General features: G+C 45.7%; 1 protein-coding gene across 1 annotated transcript in view; it reads right to left on the bottom strand.

The window, feature by feature from the left end:
* The window catches only part of LOC142558627 (protein SEC13 homolog), a 72,902-nt gene that overhangs the window by 6,292 nt on the left and 46,973 nt on the right, over positions 1–19,637 (bottom strand). Inside the window, exon 7 of the mRNA XM_075670801.1 lies at positions 9,625–9,886. Within this exon, the coding sequence (XP_075526916.1) occupies positions 9,625–9,886 (262 nt within the window). The remainder of the gene's footprint in view (positions 1–9,624; positions 9,887–19,637) is intronic.

Here is a 19,637-nt window from a genome sequence, read left to right as displayed (position 1 = left end):
AAAATGTTTTTTCTTTCAGATTCGGATTCCCGACACTCCAGAAGGACGTGGAGGACGGTCAGTCTCTCCCCGCATCTACCACAGGTTAGAGGCTTGTTTCCGGTGAGTAAATAGTTATGTGTGCCAAATATGTGTCCTATTCTTAGACGACAGAATAGGACATCTGTCCGGCGTGATTTTGTTACAGAAGGCCAGAGCCCTAATTGTGGCTTTATTACGTGCAGTTTATTATTTGTTTCCATGTCCCACGAGCGTTGCCAGTAGTTTCGCAGTTTTCTGCGCAAGAAGGGCCTCAGATCTGTGACAGGGACTGCAGCGGTAGGATTAACAGTGTGTGATGCAATTGATGTGGCCATCTGGTCCGCTAGAACGTTACCCTGGATGCCCCTATGGCCAGGCACCCAGCATATAATCACATGCTGGTTACATATATACGCTTTACATAGGACGGAATATAGTTCATTGATTACTGGATTTTTGTGCTTAGAGAATGACATTAAGGCCTTCACAGCATTTAGGGAGTCCGTATAAATAATTGATTTCTGGAGTTTTGATTTCTTTATATGCTTTACAGCCGACAACAGTGCGTAGGCCTCAGCCGTAAAGATACTAGTTTCCGGATGCAGTACATCGGTTTCCGAGATGGATGGACTGACGGCTGCATAGGACACCCCGTCGTGTGACTTTGATGCGTCTGTGTAGAACTCCATGCAGGAGTGTTTGTACTGGAGTTTCTGGAAATGCATTTGGATTTCAATCTCTGGAGCGTGCTTTGTAACTTGCACGAAAGTTAAGTCGCATTGTATCATCTGCCACTCCCAAGGAGGTAGAAGCTTAGTTGGTGGCAATAGGTGATGTTTGAGGATTGGGACATCCATTACAGTGCTAAGCTCCCTCGCACGCAGCGAGAAAGGTTGTCTTACGGAGGGACGATTACGAAAGAGTGTAGCATATGTCATATCGTTAACGGTATTAAAACACGGATGTTGAGGATTAGAGTGGACTTTCAGAAAATATGTTTGGCTGATGTATGTTCTCTGCAGATGAAGTGACCACTCATTTGATTCTACATACAAACTTTCAGTGGGACTTGTTCTGAAAGCGCCAGTGGCCAGTCGGATTCCTAGATGGTGGACTGGGTCTAGCATCTTTAGCGCGCTCGGGGCGGCAGAGTGATAAATCACGGCCCCATAGTCCAATCGTGATCGAATGAGGCTCTTGTACAGATTCATTAAACACTTTCTGTCACTACCCCATGAAGTATGGCATAGAAGTTTCATTACGTTCATTGTTTTTAGACATTTTTCTTTAAGATGTTTAATGTGGGGGATGAAAGTGAGTCTATAGTCAAGTATAACACCTAGAAATTTGTGTTCTTTGTTTACAGGTATCTGTTGTCCACACAGTTCTAAGCAAGGATCTGTGATCAGGCCTCTCTTTCTTGTAAGAAGAACACAAGAACTTTTGTTAGGATTGATCTTAAATCCATTCTTGTCTGCCCACATTGACACTTTGTTCAGGCCATGCTGTACCTGTCTCTCGCACACTGCAAGGTTACAAGATTTGAAAGCTATCTGAATGTCGTCCACGTAGACAGAATAAAAGATGGCTGGTGGTAATGAAGCACGAAGCGTGTTCATATTCACGATAAAGAGCCTGCAGCTGAGCACGCCTCCTTAGGGTACACCCGTTTCTTGCGTAAAAGGACATTGCCGACTTTTACCCGGAAGGTACGATTGGACAGATAGCTTTCTGTTAGGTTTAGCATATTACCATGGATGCCCATTTCTAACAAGTCTCTTAAGATTCCGTAACGCCACGTTGTGTCATACGCCTTTTCCATGTCGAGGAATATCGATAAGAAGAAATGTTCATGTATAAATGCGTCCCGGATATTTCCTTCAACACGGACGAAATGATCGGTTGTGGAGCGTCCTTCGTGGAAGCCGCACTGATAGGGATCAAGCATTTTGCTCATTTCAAGGAAATGGATGAGTCACCGGTTAATCATTTTCTCAAATATCTTACAAAGACAACTTGTGAGGGCGATCGGGTGGTAAGTTGTCACTGAGGAAGGATCCTTGCCTTGTTTCGAAACAGGAACCACAATGGCTTTTTTCCATGCAGTTGGAAGGTATCCTGCAGCCCAAATGGTATTGAAAATTGTGAGTAGTGTAACTTGGGTGTCATATTGTGGGTTTTTGATCATTTCATACATGATTCTGTCAGATCCCGGTGCAGAGCTCTTGCATGAGCTCAAGGCAGCTCTCAACTCTGCAATACTAAAAGGGCAGTTGTACGGTTCATTCTGCGGACATTTTCTTATGAGTGGCTTACATTCTTCTATTTGTTTATGCTTCAGAAAGGATTTCAAATAATGGTTTGAACTTGAAACGCTTTCAAAGTGCTCCCCAAGTGAGTCTGCCTAGTCTTGCAGTGTATCGCCCTGTGTGTTTACCAGAGGGAGTGAATATAGTTGCCGCCCTCTAATCCTATTAACCCTGTTCCAGGCTTTGGCCTCATCTGTAAACGAGTTAATACTCGATAAAAACTTCTGCCAACTTTCTTTTCTGGCCTGTCGGCGGGTCCTCCTGCCTTGGGACTTTACTTTTTTAAAGTTGACAAGGTTCTCTGCAGTGGGAGAAGCGCGTAGCAGCCCCCACGCTTTGTTCTGTTTTTTACGAGCGATCGTACATTTGTCGTTCCACCACGTGACATGCTGTCTGCATGCCGAGCCACTTACTTCAGATATGCATTTAGATGCAGCATCTATTATGAAGGCTGTAAAATACTCCACAGCAGCATTGATTCCTAGCGAGGACATGTCATGCCATGAAATACTAGTGAGAATTCGGAATTTCTCCCAGCCGGCTGTATCGATCTTCCACCTAGGAGCTTGTGGTAGATATTCGTTTTCTTTATGTGTTTTTAGCAGTTGGGGATGTGGTCGCTCCCGTAAGGATTGTTCATAACTTCCCATTCGAGTTCAGGCAGTATAGACGGGGAAACTATGCTGAGATCAATTGAGGAAAAGGTTCTGTTTGCAAGACAGTAATATGTGGTTTCCTTCTTATTCAGAAGGCACGCACCAGAAGAAAAAAGAAATTGTTCAACAAGGCGACCTCGCACATCGATACGAGAGTCTCCCCATAGGCTGCTGTGCACACTGAAATCGCCAAGAACAACATAAGGTTCTGGCAATTGATCTATCAAGGATTGAAATTCATGTTTGTTTAGTTGGTAATGCGGGGGTATGTAAAGCGAGCAAATGGTGACGAGTTTCTTTAGTAGGACAACTTGAACCGCCACTGCTTCAAGGGGCGTTTGTAGCTGTAAACGCTGACACGAAATGCTTTTATGAATAAAAATGGCAACACCACCTGATGATACGACAGCATCATCGTGACCTTTACGAAACGTGACACACGGTCACGTTTGTGTGTTGTGGTTTTAGGTGTGTTTCCTGTAGCCACAGCACTTTTGGATTGTGTTTTTGGATGAGTTCCTGCACATCATCAAGGTTTCTAAGAAGACCTCTGACTGCTCAGACTCCATACATTTTGTCCATGTCTGTTGCACACCTCATTGCTGCCGCCGATGAAAAAAAGTCAAGAACAGCAGGTGCTCCGGAGGTATCAAGTACGACACGATCTTGAAAAGACTGCATGACGATGATTTTGTTTGCTTCTGTGATTATCTGGCGGAGTAACACAACTTTGCATGGTCTGTGTGCCTTTGTTGCCAACTGCTGTTTCTTTAAGTTCTATTCCACTAAAGTAATCTTTATTTTACACTTTCACTTCTTTACTTGTTCTTGGCAGTGTTCTTCCTGCGCTTTTTTCCTGTGCGAGTCCATTTGACGTGGTTCTTTGTTTGCCAAGTAAAGGAGAGGTGTATTGCATGGGCGTAGCTGTAAAATATACCTTACTTCATTTCTCTTTTGTGAGTTTACATGTTTTTATATCGAATGGTGGGCGCTATTCACATTTGTACTATTAAAGGTACCCTGGCCACCTCGTTTGCATATTAAAGTTACTCCCCCCCCCCTCCCCCCCGGAAAAAAATCCTGGGTATGTGTCTGTGTGCGCGCGACGCCGGTCTGCGCCATTTCTTTGCGGTGGTTAGGGGTGTTGAGCTAGCGTGGTGATCTCTTTTTTTTTTTTTCTGAACTGTGCAGAAGTGCCAGTGAGCGAAGCTGTCATAGTATAAGACTGTAGCGCTGCAGCAGAAGTTCTGCTTGATCCAAGAAGTCGGTAAGAACACGTGTTCGAAGACCGAGTTGGCTGAAAGGCACAGCGTGCCCCTCTCGACATCCACAATATTGAAGAAAAAGTCGAAGGTACTGGAGGCCTACAGCAAGACATATTCTTCGAAGCGGTCACGAGTACGGGCTCCCACGTACCAAGATATGGAATCGGCTTTACTTCGCTGGCTGCAGAAAGCAAACGAAGCCCACCTTCCCAACAATGGAACGATACTGCGGGAGAAGGCCAACGACTTGACTCTACAACTTAAGCATGAAGAGTTCAAGTGTAGCAATGGATGGTTCAGCTATTTTGCCATCTGTAGTGAGAGCGGCAGCGCAAACGAAAGCATCATCGACGACTGGAAGAAACACACGTTGGCTCCGTTGCTTAGCAAGTAGGGTGCAGATGACATGTACAACCTTGACGAGGCAGCCCTTTTTTACAAGATGCTGCCCACAAAAACGTTCGCAGCGAAGGACACTGCGGTCAAGGGTCACAAGCAGGGCAAGGAAAGAATTACCAATCTGTTCAGCGCGAACATGTACGGTAAACACAAGCTGCCGCTACTCGTAGTTGGAGAGAGTGGGAAGCCTCGCTGCTTTAAAAATGCACGGCTGCCGCCAAGGGATGAGCTTATCTACCGTCACAACAAGGAAGCCTGGGTCACAGGCGCAGTATTTGAAGATTAGGTTCGGCAGCTTGGACCAAAAGTTCGCGGCCACAGGCAGGAATGTACTCTTCGTTGTTGATAATTGCCCGGCGCATTGCGACATCCCACACCTGAAAGCTATCAGGATGGTATTTCTTCCTTCGAACACCATGTCGATCTCGCAGCCAATGGACCAAGGCATCATTCACCACATGAGGAAGATTTACTGCTACCACCTGCTCAAGTGCATGCTCCTTTGCTACGACAACGGCAAGCAGTATGCCATCAACCTCCTCGGGGCCACATGTCTTATTGTGTATGCATGAAAGCAAGTGGAACCCACTTTGATCATGCGGTGTTTTGAACACACTGGCTTCTCGAAGGAAAGTACCGTCAATGCTGAAGCTGACTATTCATGTGCACATGATGAAGAAGGAGGAGCCGAGTATTGTGACCGCATCAATGTACTCTGCGCAGAAGATAGCAAATCCGGGGCAGTCGGCTTCGCCGAGTATCTGAACTTTGAAAATGACCGACAAACGTGCTACTCAGACTTGGAGAGTGAAGCTACTGCTGATGCAATCATGTGTGATGACAGCGACGACGAGGACGCTAACGAGCCCTGCCGAGCACCCGCTCTCGGGCAAATTATTGAATCGCTGAGCGTTATCCGCAGTTTTGTTGAGTGCCACAGTGGAAATTCTCAAATGCTGCACGTAGTTGGCCAACTAGAAAACATGACCCTTGGAGCTTCGAACTACAGGATGCGGCAAACCAGCATCTCTGATTACTTTAAGTGATCCAAAGATTGCCGAATAAGGGTAGCGCATTCCTGCAGCGAATTTTTTTGCCTGGGTTGCATTTTTTTGTGTGTTCGGTTAATTCGAAAACCCGTTTAATTTGAAGATTTTTTGCGGTCCCGATGACTTCGAATTAACAAGGTTTTACTATAGAATCTAATGGGGCGCTCCAGAGTAAGCCGCAATGATTTTGACTTGACCGCTTTGGTCACGCCGGGCTTGGTAATGGAAATTTCGGTCCATGTAGCATGACGTCATAAAGCAGAGCGCACGGGCCTTATATCTAGGTGACGCTGGTTTAGCCCAGTGGGTAAGACACTTGGCTATCGAGTGCGGGGTTGTAGGTTCACTCTCACCAATGTTTTTTCCTTTCAAATTAATTTTTTTTATACATTCATTTTTTTAAAGCGATTACTGAGACAAAGTTATAATGCAGGCATAAGCTTGGGCGGATAACACAGATGAGGGGGACATGCCCTCTCCCCTCACCTGATGCAGTGTGATGACAGCAGGTGTTCCCTTTCGCTCGCTCTGCTTGGTCAAGGCGCACACACGACATGAGGTTGCAGCCTAAGGGAATGAATTTAAGTGCCACCGCATTGCTATAGACGCTGGCTTTTTCGCTCAATGAAGCATTTGATGCTTTTGCATTATTAACAGCCAATTTAATCGACGATGGAGGAGATATTATCCTTGAGAAGCTTGTGGCCCTTTACACACAATGTCTCATGACTTCAAGTGTACCAGAGAGCTGGAAAAATGCTAAAATTATACCAATCCACAAGAAGGGAGATGTTAAAGAATTGGAGAATTATAGGCCCACTGGCTTGCTTCCAGTATTGTACAAGACATTCACCAAGGCAATTTACAATAGAAACAGGGCAACGCTTGACTTTAATCAACCAAGAGAAGAGGCTGGCTTCTGGAAGGGGTATTCTACAAAGGATAACATCCACGTCATAAATCATTGTATTTGAGATATCTGCGAAGTACAACCATCCCTTCTATACGGCTTTCATAGATTACGAAAAGGCACCTGATTCAGTAGAGATACCAGCAGTCATGGAGGCATTGCATAATCCAGGAGAACAGCATGCAAATGAGAATATCTTTGGAGATATGTACAAAGATTCCACAGCTACTCTATGTTTCCACAAGAAGTGCAGAAAATTACCTATCAAGAAAGGAGTCAGGCAAGGGTACGCAACCTCTCCAATTCTATTCACTGCATGCTTAGAAGAAGCATTCAAGGTACTAGACTGGGAAAGCATAGGAGTGAAGATCAACGGTGAATATCTCAGCAGCCTTTGGTTTGTGAGTGGCACTGTCCTGTTCAGCAACGCTGGGATGATTTGCAACAAATGATTGAGGACCTTAACTGAGAAAGTGCAAGAGTGGGGTTGAAGATTAGCATGCAGAAGACAAAGATAACATTCAATAGCCTGGCAAAGGAACCAGAATTTGCAAATACAGAATAGTAAGGTAATGTTGAATCGCCTAGCAAGAGAACCAGAATTCGCAACTGGTAGTCAGTCTCTAGAATCAGTGAAGGAGTACATATATCTAGGCCAATTAGTCGCAGGTTGGATACCCTGATCCTGAGAGAGAAATTTACAGAATAATAAAGATTAATAGGAGTGTATATGGTAGGCATTACAAAGTCATGACCTGCAGCTTAGCACTATCCTTGAAAAAGAAATGAGTACAGTTGAACCCGACTACATATTGAACCCGTTTAGATCGAATTATCCTGTACATCGAACAATTTCTGAACATAATATAGTTACAATGAGTATATATAGCAAAAATTATGCTTACAAGGAACAAAAATAGTAGCAACTCCCGATACTGTATCGAATCTGAAGTGGCACAAGAGTGCCCCCAGAAGTTGGCTTTCCCTCGTGGCGCCGGAAAAACCCGGCGGCGCGGCTCTATTCACCTGCTTTGCCTACCGTGACTGTGCAGTGTCGTGCGAGCCGTCGACACCACCCTGCAAAAAATGACCCCAGCCCACTCGCAGCGCTTGCTCAGACAGCCAATCACAGGCTCTTGTGCACTTGTTGTGCAAGATGGTGGAAGTGCGAGTGGTCTCGCTGCTTTTTTTGTTCATAGTGTTTACGCCTTGTGGGCCTTTTCCTGCAGTGCTGCCGTAACGGCTAGGGCGAAGCGTCACAATTTGCCTTTCGCTGTGAAGCTTGAAATCGTGAATCGAGTCAAACGTGATGAGAAGTTGGATGTCGCCACAGCATGCAAGATTCCGAGGAGCAATCAGCCCAATCTTGAAAAATAAAGGGAAGATTAAGGGTAAAGCAAACTCACAACTCGGCGCCCGTGGCACCCGATGCATATGCACGGAGATGTCAAGGCAGCCATGTGCAAGTAGTTAATCTGGAATCGCTTCAGACGTGCCGGCTTCCGCGTGCCTGGTGGTGACGGCAAATTCTGATAAGTGCAATGAAGCCATTGCTGCTGTCGCCGAAGCTTGGAGTGAGCTATCAGAATTTCCGGAAGCCATTGACGGATCAGTGATCGACGAGTTTATCAGTGTACGTGATGGTGTCGAGACCACAGGAGAGCCTGAAAATGAAGACTACATTGTCAACATCGTACCAGGTACAAGTGATAGTGGGCACAATGAGGAAAGCAATGACGATCCTTTGCTGACATCATCGGAGGTGATTCGTGCACTCGTACTAGTCTAGTGCTGCTGTGCGAATGTGGAAGGTTGTGGACTCAGCTGCTCAGACTCTTCAGACAATGTAGAAGAGTGCATGCGTCACAGCCAGTGAAATGCATCGCAGGCAATGAAATTGCCCAGGCAAAAAAAAAAAAAAAAAAAAAGACTATTTCATGTGAAATTAAGCTAGTTTCATCACTACAGTGCTTTGATAAATGGTATGCGCTTTTATGACGCCCGATTCTTTACCAGGTTCACATTGAATTATGCCCTATATCAAATTGATAGAAGTTTCTTTGTGAGCTCGATATAACCGAGTTCGACTGTACAGTCATTGCATTCTACTGGCACTAACATATTGAACAGAAACTTGGAGGGCAACAAAGAAGCCTAAGAACAAGTTACTGACCATGCAAAGAGCAATGGAAAGAAAAATGTTAGGCATAACACTAGACACCAGAAGATAGTGGCATCTATTAGAAAGTACACGGCGTTGGCCGTATTATAGTGGGTATTAAGAGGGAAAAAAGGGAGCTGGACAGGCCATGTAATAAATAGGGCAGATAACCGGTGGACCATTCAGAATGCGTGCCAATAGAAGGGAAGTGCAGTGAAGGACGGGAGATAATCAGGTGGCGAGATGAATTAAGACATTTTGGAGGCATAACTTGGAAAGAGATAGCGCAGGACAGGGATAATTTGAGATCGCCAAGGAAGGCCTTTGTCCTGCAATGGACATAAAGATAGGCTGCTGCTGATGATGATGAATCAAGAGCGTTGACAGTGTCATTCCGATCATTAGCTTACACAGGTAATTTTAGATCCATGAAAGAAAAATACTGCACTCCACCCAACAGCAGCAGAAAGCTGCAGAGGAACCTCACGGAGGTTTGCCAGAAAGAAAGCGTCACATTCACAGAAAAATTCGTCTTGATCTTAGGGCATTTCCGGGACAGCTGCTCTGCCATCTAACCGGCAGGCTAGCAGATTGCAGAGTGACACTAGATTAATTAAAAACATGAAGCACAGCTAGGGTCTGAATATGGCAAATCAGCTCTACAGAATTCGCCGCTTTCCTTTACCTTGTGGCATTCAGCAGAACTGGTCTGCCATATTTAGTTTTGGTGCTGTAACACAAAAGTCAGGATAAAATTCAATCAAAACTAAGAATAAGTTAATAAAAGCATTGCTCGCAATCCCTAAGAGCACAGCTGCAGTTCACGGCCATTAGAATTTCAGAACAGCTCTCACATTGTTGTCACCTCCCGACACAGCCAGCACTGAGCCTGTGAGGGACCAGCTGATGAGCCAGACAACGTCATCGAAGGTGCCTAGTAACAGAGGCTGCCAGCTGCCACTGTTAAGGTTGCAGGTCCAGACGATGACGCGGCAGTCCTGGGAACAGCTGGCAATGCGGCTGGGCTGCCCCGCAGCGGGGCTCCAGGCTACGTCCCGCACCCAGTCCGAGTGGGCCTCCAGCTGGTGGGCCTCCTGCCACTCCTCCGCACCATCCCTGGCGGAAGCAGACGTAGTCAGACTGCTTGTACAGATAGGCCTTCAAGCAGACAAAGACAGGCCCTAGAAAGCCCAAACTCCATTACACACTTTAAGAAAATTAGAATGACCAGATGAATGCAAAACTGGGCCTAAAAGACACGTAGCACCTACTCAGGTACCTCCTAGACCCTGAAAATTGTAAGACGGCCCACAAGAAGAACATCGGCTGCATTAGTATACCCAAACACCCCCTTCAAGACGACGAACTCAGGAGCAGATGTTTAGGTACCTCCGACAAGGAAGTGCTTCCAGAGTACAAAGGGCCTCCGAATCCAGGAATGGACGAGGAAATAATGATGGCAGAGGTGAGGGCGGCGCTACACAACCTCCGCACATCCTCTGCCTCAGGAGTGGACGGAATCACAAACCGAACTGTGAGAAACCTGGATGAGGAATCAATCAACGCTATCACAAAACTGCTCAACCAATGCTGAGAAAAAAGCGAGCTGCCGGCAGTGTGGAAACATGCAAAGATAACTTTCATATTGAAACCAAGGATGAGTCTACAAATACAAAATTTGAGACCTATCTCACTCAGGTCATGCCTACGCAAATTGCTAGAACACGTGATTCTAGATCGCCTGCAAGAACACATGGACAAGCACGAGCTCTTTCCCAGCACAATGTTGGGCTTTAGATACCTCTCCACACAAGACCTCAAGCACAGACTATCGGAGGAGGTCATCAACCCTATTCACAGCAAATAAACCACAGCAATCCTAGCTCTGGATTTAACCAAAGCAGTCGACAAAGTCAAGCAAGAGGCTATCATGGAAGCCCTTTCAAATCTAGGAGTAGGCGAGCAAACCCACACCTACATCAAAGCCTTCCTATCCGCTAGGACGGCAGAGATAGGCTTCGGGTCACTCACATCCGACCCTTTCACACTGGGAAGCAGGGGAATGGCGCAAGGATCGGTACTCTCATCCCTCCTTTTCAATGTCTTGCTCATACCCGTGGCACAGCTGCTCGAAGGAATACGAAACCTATCGCACTCCCTATCACAGACGACATTACACTCTGGGTAACCAAGGGGAACGGAGGGTAACCAATGGTCTCAGGAACGGAGAAAGCCTAAAAGCAGTGAAGAAACTACAAATTGGCAAGAATCAGATGTATGTGTCAAGGGACAAAGCCGACAATATCATTACTAATATGGATGAGCTAGTTCAAGTGGCTGAGGAGTTCTATAGATATTTATACAGTACCAGTGGCCCCCACGACGATAGTGGAAGAGAGAATAGCTTAGAGAAATTTGAAATCCCACAAGTAACGCCGAAGAAGTAAAGAAAGCTTTGGGAACTATGCAAAGGGGGAAGGCAGCTGGGGAGGATCAGGTAACAGCAGACTTGTTGAAGGATGGTGGGCACATTGTTCTAGAAAAACCGGCCACCCTGTATGCGCAATGCCTCATGACCTCAACGTACCGAAATCTTGGAAGAATGCTAACATAATCCTAATCCATAAGAAAGGTGATGCCAAAGACTTGAAAAATTATAGACCGATCAGCTTACTGTCCGTTGCCTACAAAGTATTTACTAAGGTAATCGCATATAGAATCAGGAACACTTTAGACTTCTGTCAACCAAAGGAAGGACCAGGCAGGATTCCGTAAAGGCTACTCAACAATAGACCATATTCACACTATCAGTCAGGTGATAGAGAAATGTGCGGAATATAACCAGCCCTTATATATAGCTTTTATTTATTACGAGAAAGCGTTTTATTCAGTCGAAGCCTCAGCAGTCATGGAGGAATTACGGAATCAGGGTGTAGACGAGGCGTATGTAAAAATACTGAAAGATATCTATAGCGGCTCCACAGCCACCGCAGCCCTCCATAAAGAAAGCAACAAAATCCCAATAAAGAAAGGCGTCAGGCAGGGAGATACGATCTCTCCAATGCTATTCACAGCGTGTTTACAGGAGGTATTCAGATACCTGGATTGGGAAGAATTGGGGATAACAGTTAATGGAGAATACCTTAGTAACTTGAGATTCGCTGATGACATTGCCTTGCTTAGTAACTCAGGGGACCAATTGCAAGGCATGCTCACTGACCTGTAGAGGCAAAGCAGAAGGGTGGGTCTAAAAATAAATCTGCAGAAAACTAAAGTAATGCTTAACAGTCTCGGAAGAGAACAGCAGTTTACGATAGGTAGCGAGGCACTGGAAGTGGTAAGGGAATACATCTACTTAGGTCAGGTAGTGACCGCAGATCCGGATCATGAGACTGAAATAATCAGAAGAATAAGAGTTTGCGGGGGTGTGTTTGGCAGGCATTCACAGATCATGAACAGCAGGTTGCCATTATCGCTCAAGAGAAAAGTGTATGATAGCTGTGTCTTACCAGTACTCACGTACGGGGCAGAAACCTAGAGGCTTACCAAAAGGGTTCTACTTAAATTGAGGACGACGCAACGAGCTATGGAAAGAAGAATGATAGGTGTAACGTGAAAGGGTAAGAAAAGAGCAGATTGGGTGAGGGAACAAACGCGAGTTAATGACATCTTAGTTGAAATCAAGAGAAAAAAAATGGGCATGGGCAGGACATGTAATGAGGAGGGAAGATAACCGATGGTCATTAAGGGTTACGGACTGGATCCCAAGGGAAGGGAAGCGTAGCAGGGGGCGGCAGAAAGTTAGGTGGGCGGATGAGATTAAGAAGTTTGCAGGGACGGCATGGCCACAATTAGTACATGACCGGGGTTGTTGGAGAAATATGGGAGAGGCCTTTGCCCTGCAGTGGGCGTAACCAGGCTGATGATGATGATGATGATGATGAACCAAGGGGAACGACGGAGAGATTGAACACTTACTGTAAACTGGAGCAGACGTAGTCTCAGAATGCACCAGAAAGATAGGATTATTGTGCTCCCTATAAAAATCGGAACTTCTTGTCATGAGACACACCATCATCATCACTAGCATCGTGTCGTGCCACTTGCCTTGAGATGCGAGATGCACACTACATAGCATCTATATGTGCACCCTTTGCATTGCAGTCGCATATTTTGCACCAGGTGGCACTTTATGTAGCAGTTGCATAGGCAGCAGTACAAGGTAGATAGGGGAGTCTTGAGGAAATTAGGGAAATGTATAAATATTGATGTAGTGAAAACTGTGTGTGGCATACCTGATTAATTTAAGCAGGCTAGGTAACTGTTATTCACCTGTCTCATTCTAAAGGAAATGCCATTAAATCATCATCACCATCATCATGAGTATCATATTGTGCCATTTGACACTGCAAAGGTTGTGGGATCGTTCCCCCCCCTGCGGCAAGTTGCTTTTTTCATCCATTTTCATTTCCATTTATTTATTGTTTCTTTATTTCATTTATTAAGCACAAGTAATTTCCCCCATGTAGTCCTTGGTGTCAGTGTTTGTTGGCTTCTTATGATGGGACATGTGTACTGCTTAGCGTTGACACGTACAAACTTTGCATTGCAGTTCCATTATACTCCACCAGGTGCACCGATATGTAGCAGTTGCATGCTGCATGTAGCGGGAACTGGTTAATTACCCAAGAAGGCTAAGTGACTATCTATCTGCCACTGTCCACTTTGAAGGGGATGCCAATAAACCACCACCATCATCATCATCAACAGCAGCTTACTGTGCCACAGGTCAAGGGATGTGATATGTGCGCCACAGTCCTGGATACCACTCTTTGGTATACGTCATGGTGCATCCTCACACAGTACAAGCCGCAGGTGAGCAGTGCGACAAGCTGCAGCTCACCATCGACGCTGGGCAGACAGTTGAAATAGTTTTCGTGAAAACGACATGAAAAAAACTTCGCCGCCAAGAACCTAGTGCGTGGTGCCAAAAATAGAACTCCTATGGAGCCGCTCCTCCAGCTTACGTTGGGACTATGCTGCATGTACCACGCAGGCCTGTGGCTTTTTGATGAAGTCTTCAGCTAAAGACCTATATTTCCAGACTCCCCAATTGGCCGAAAATGGTGAAATCTGACAAATCATCATTTGAAATGGTGCATGATGTTATTGGTAGATGAACTGTAATGAAAATGTTAAACAATTAAGGCCATGAAGAGCTGTAAATCAAATTGATCAATTTCTATAGGTGCAGAAATTGGGGTTAATTAGCATATTAATTACATAGTAATTAGATTGCTGAGCTATCCACAAATGAAGTATCACTTCAGTGCGTCAAAAACGCTGCTATGGGAGTTGCATTAAGTTTCTCACTTATAACTCAGCCCTTTCAAGTAGCAAACTCGGCATATCAAAAATAATACATTGGCTGTTGCGGGCTTAAATGATAACTGTGACGTCATCTTGGGAACCGTGCCTAGTGAATGGCAGCATTCATATCCACTCCGATTACGCCCAAAATAAACCAGAACAAGCTTCTGAAACTTGACTTACACCCCTGTCAAGAGGGCAACTTAAGTGCACTTACGGAGGGTGTCACTGCGTTCACGTGCACTTTGCCAAATCTAAATATTGCAAGCGGAGTGTACTCGCAGAAGAGCACACTCCGATTGGAGTGCGTTCATGGAATGCAATTTGCTGGTCGAGTGCGTAGCCTCGCCGCTAGCAGTTTCAACAATACAAAATGTAATGCATAAAAGAAGGCTACAGAAGTTCATTGTAGCTGTTGAACAGCTTTTAACAAAATAATCAAAACAGAACTAGCTGATATTCTGTTCTAGCAGGATCAAAGGCTGTCTCGTCACATGCCAACATACTGTTCTGGATTGGCTAGGCATTCATCTTGGCTCGCCTTGACTTGTAACACTCTTATGATTGAAATATTTTCATTCTTGTTGAGTAAACATAGATTGATTGTTTTTTATTTATAATACAACTAAAGCAATCACTATTCAGAAGTTTTTTTTAAAATTTTAATCTACATCTTAAAAAAACATGGTTTTAGTCGGTTGCCATTTTTTTTAGTACAAGTGTGCTCTGTTTTCCCATTTAGCACTGCATAGCCTAAAGTGTCACTCAATGTCCTGAAGTGCACTCCCCGTAAGTGCATTTAACTTGCTCGCTTGACTTGACAGGAGTATTAGTCTGCTTGCATTTTATTTATTGTTTTACTGCGAGTTTGCTCTGTATTGCCATTTAACACCGCATAGCCTTAAGTGTCACCCAAGGTCCCGAAGCGCACTCCCCGTAAGTGGACTTAAATTGCCCGCTTGAAAGGGATATTACTTTACAACCACACTATTCAGATGTTTTTGTTTGTTTTTGTTGACGTGTTATTTGTGCAGTGGTTAAGCCTAGCATGCCCATTGTGTTAGTGTATTCATATGGCAGTTCCTTCTGGGTATAACTTGTGCAATTCTAGCAGACAGAAATGCCTTTTCATTCTATCGCACATTTCAACGGTTTGAAATAAGCTACAGTAAAATCGGATTACCTCAAAACTGTACAAAAAGGAAAAAATTTGAAGACAACCGGAGTTTCCAGATAAGTGAAATTACAACAATAGAAACTCACTAGCAGCACATTGACCTCGTGGACCCTTTCCAAAATGGCATCAGTAATATTCTCATTCAATCACTTGTAGCGCGATGCTTGGCACTGAGTCAGACAGTATCAATCCTAAAGCAAGACGTTGTGGGGATTGAAGTGCCTCCTCACGCCTCGCCCCCCAGCTCGCGCGTTGTGCTTAGCACGATTTGCGGGAACCGCCGCCATAACGGCAACATGGCGGTCACGGCTACTGTGCCAGAGCTAATTTCCCGCGCAAACCGTGCTTCCCTCTCCCTAGCTCGAATCACCGTGCGAGCCAGTGTCACTGGGACATGCCCTGATTGGCCTTCAGAGTGGCGGCCCCCGAGCGCACTCTCCACTCGAGCTCTCTTCTGCTGAGTGCTTCCTCACCACGGCAGATGCTCACAGGCACGCAACGAGTTCACTATATGGGACCTTTGCTCCTGCGACTCCTCGTTCTTGCACTTGGCGGACTGCTTACCGGTTAGCCCTAGCGCAGCGGGCGCGCATACTCGATTGGTCTTGCGGTGAACCTTTGCCCATAAGCGCCGTGACTGTCGCACTGTGCTGTATCTGGGGTGAATAAACCTGCGTTTGTTTGCGATCTGACTCTGAAGCTTTCTCTGCGCTCTACTGTTGACTATGGTGTGTGGCATTTGGAATGCGAAGAAGTTGCTCGGCAGTGCTGCTGCGACCGCAAAGAGTTGTTGGCTATGAGGTTCGACTTTTCGCCATCATTGCCTCTGTTGTTGCAGAAGTGTCGACTAGTGACAGTGAAGAGGACGACACAGAAAGCGACAGCACGGGTGATTCAGGCACGGCAGTGGCAGAGGCTACGTGTTACGTCAGCCTCATGAATGCAATCGTCGCGACGAGAACAGCACCCCGCAATGAAAAAGGCGCCCCGCGACTTCAGCAGCGCTAGCGCTCGCATGCATGGAGAATACGCAATGCCAACGAGGAATCTTCCATGTGAGTGTTTGCCGAGGAGAGGGGGCTGGCCAAAAAGCTGGCTCGCACCTCCAGGAAGTTGGAGGCCACTGTCGTCACTGCTAGGCTGCGGCGGCATCAAACGACAATAACACTTTTGTCGCGCGAAGTGAATAAATACTGCATGTTTCTTTCCCCTTTTCATCGCACCCTCTCTGAGTTCCGTTTTTGACAGGTAAGTGGGCGATCTCCATGCTATATTAGTTAAGCAGTACTACCGTTTAGTACATACTTTTTGCGAGCTATGGCCATCTTTGGTTCAACGAGGTTTCACTGTATCAGCAATACTTATATGCTGCCTACTGCTTTGCTTGCGATGACAACAACTAAGAAAACTGCTGCGTTAAGGTGCGCAGAATGGCAACGACATTGATGGGCGAATCTCACTTTGGTCTAGCGAGAGACAGAAGCGTGAAGCAGAATACCTTCGCATATTCACAGTGCATGCTGTGAACTCTGCCACTCGCATTGCTGAAGCTGAGTGCATCACAAATCCAATGGCTGCCCAATACACTACAGTGCCAGACCAAAATTCTCGTACCTTTGCCGAAGCGACTCGGCAGCAGGACGCGAGTAAATTAGGCGAGTAAATATGGTATGCATAAAACCACGCTTTCTCTGCTACAACAAATGCGCGAGTCCCTTTTTCTTTTTGCAAGTACAGGAAACTGCGTAGCAGCATTCTGAAGGAACTCTAACCTTGTACAGTCAAATCTCGATATAACGAATCATGCGGGACTGTCGAAAGTCGTTTGTTATTTTGAAATATGGTTGTACGTAATGAAAAACTTGTGGTTAAAGCCAGCGGACAAACCTAGGAATGAAAATGACGTACCTTGGCAGTAGACGCGTGTGCAGACAAGCATACTTTAAAATAAAGATGTTTCACTCACTTCAAAGCTGCTTTATTTGAAGAAATCAGTGATTTTCTTCTGGCGCGTGCAGCACGCACGGCCGATTAGGAATGCGTCTACATCTTCCACTTTACACAATACCTTATCGGGTACATCATTGAACCGAGCGACAAAAGTGCGAACTTTGTTCCTGCGCACTAAAACATCAATCTTCGACACGATCTCATCTTCTGTGTTTGGTGACCCACCGATGTCTTCCTTCGGGTCATCATCATCACTGGAGCCGTCGCGAACGCGGTTAACGATCTCTTCGGTTGTCAGGCCCACCACCGTTAGCGGTGCGCTGTCGCTCTCCACTAGCCGTCGAAGGAAGAGACGGCGGGCAGCAGTTCTGCAACCTCGGTCCACAGGTCTTCTGGGTTGTTGATGGTCACCTCCATGTCATCATCAAGCTGCACAGGTGCTTTGACAAGCCCTGCTTGTCGCCAGCAGCTGCTAATTGTGGGCGCCTTCAAGTTCCACCAAGCTCCTGTGAGAATTCCCGCTGTGCTGACGAATATTGATTGCAGTTGGCTGCTTTAGGCGGAGGTTGATAATCAACTGCTGCACAAGGCGCTTACAAAATTTTGTTTTCACACTCTTCGTAATGCCTTGGTCTAGGGGTCGCAGCAAGGACGTGTTGTTTGGTGGCAGAAACTTCAAGCGAATGTGCGTCAAACGAACATTCACAATGTGAGCAGAGCAGTTGTCGACAACCAGTAGAATTCATTGGTCATCCCACCTCATTTGGTCATCGAGTTTGATGAGCCACTCGGAAAAGAGTTCTCTGGTCATCCAGGCTCATTTTTTGCCGCAGTAGTCGTACGGTAACGACATGACGTTTTTCATGCAGCGAGGCTTCACGTACTTGGCGATGATGAGGGGTTTAATTTTCTTCGTGCCTGTTTCATTGCAGCAGAGCAGGACTGTCACGCGAAGATGCGACTCCTTCCCTCCTTTTCACTGCTGTCCTTTAAAGTGCATCGTCTGGTCTTGCAGGAGCTGATAAAAACATGTGGTTTCATCCGCACTGAAAATATCGTCGTCAGAGTACGATTCAGCCACCTCTAGAAAACGGTCATTGCACCAGGAATCCATGCCTTCTCTGCCAGCAGCCTTTTCCTCAGCCGAGACCTGCTTGTCAAGTTATTCTGATCCTTTGGCAGAAATGAAAAAGCCAACCCGCACTGGCATCGAACCTAGTTATTTCAAGTGCATTGGCAAATTCGCGGGCTTTTTCTTGGAGCATTGGGCCAGACACAGGAACGTTTTGCAGTCTGGCATCTTTGAACCACTTGAGAACAGCTTGGTCCACACTTCGAAACTTTCCCAGTTGCAGCCGTTTCCTCGCAGGAGCAAGTTGCGATTCCCGGTGAAGCTTGACAATCTTGTCTTGGTCTTTCAAAATGGTTGCGACGGTCGATGGGGCAATGCCATGCTGTCTGCACATGTCGATTTGCTTTTTCCCTGTGTCGGTTTCCTACAATACGTTCAATTTGTCTTGCAGCAAAAACTGCTTTTGCTTCTTCTTGGTGCCGTCGCTAGCTGCATTCATCATTGGATCTTACGCGAAAATCGCCAAACCTTTGTCATAAAGTTTTTGGTAAAGTTTGTGGTGAAGCAGTTGGCATTCAGCATGGTGATCATGATAGCTATTGCACTTGCGGTTCCAGTTTACCGCGAGAGTTGTGGTGCTGTTACTTTTAGTCGAATTCGTAATACTGATGCTCCTCGGTTATAAAGCGGAAAATAAACTACGTGTATTATTCTGAAATATGTGCTGTATTGAAATTAATAGTTCTCAAATATTTTTACATTGAAAATATAGGCAACCTGGTGGGGATTTTTAAAATATTCGTCAATTTCAGAAATTCATTAATGTGAGGTTCGTAGCAATGAGAGTTGACTGTATTAACAGTGGAGTGACCATTCATAGAGATTGTAGCTTCTAGTGCTCGCCGTGTAGGCAGCATCGGCAGTCTAGCAGCAGTAAAGGCTGCTTGGATTAGAGTGATTGGAGGCTGCACTATAGTTCGCTGTATAGTTTTTCTTAAAGAAAAAGTTAAATGCAGGGTAACTGAGTAATACTTGTTGGGGGGCTAGTTGGTGCATGTTTCCAGAAGAGGGTTGTAGTGCCGAAAAAGACAACACATGCGCCTGTCCTGTCTCGCTTGCTATGTGTTGTCTTTTTCGGCGCTACAACCCTCTTCTGGAAAGGTAAATGCAGGGAACTAGAGCAATAAATAACTGAAGGGTGCCACAATTCTTTAATGTTAAGTTGTAGCACCTGAGATATACCTGTTACAAAAAGCACCACTCGGTTATTGTTGTCAGTTGCCCATGCAGTAAGTCGC

This window comes from Dermacentor variabilis, chromosome 9 (assembly GCF_050947875.1).
Source record: "Dermacentor variabilis isolate Ectoservices chromosome 9, ASM5094787v1, whole genome shotgun sequence".
Taxonomy (NCBI): Eukaryota; Metazoa; Arthropoda; class Arachnida; order Ixodida; family Ixodidae; genus Dermacentor; species Dermacentor variabilis.
Note: the sequence above shows the minus strand (reverse complement) of the source record. Positions and strands in the feature narration are given on the sequence as shown.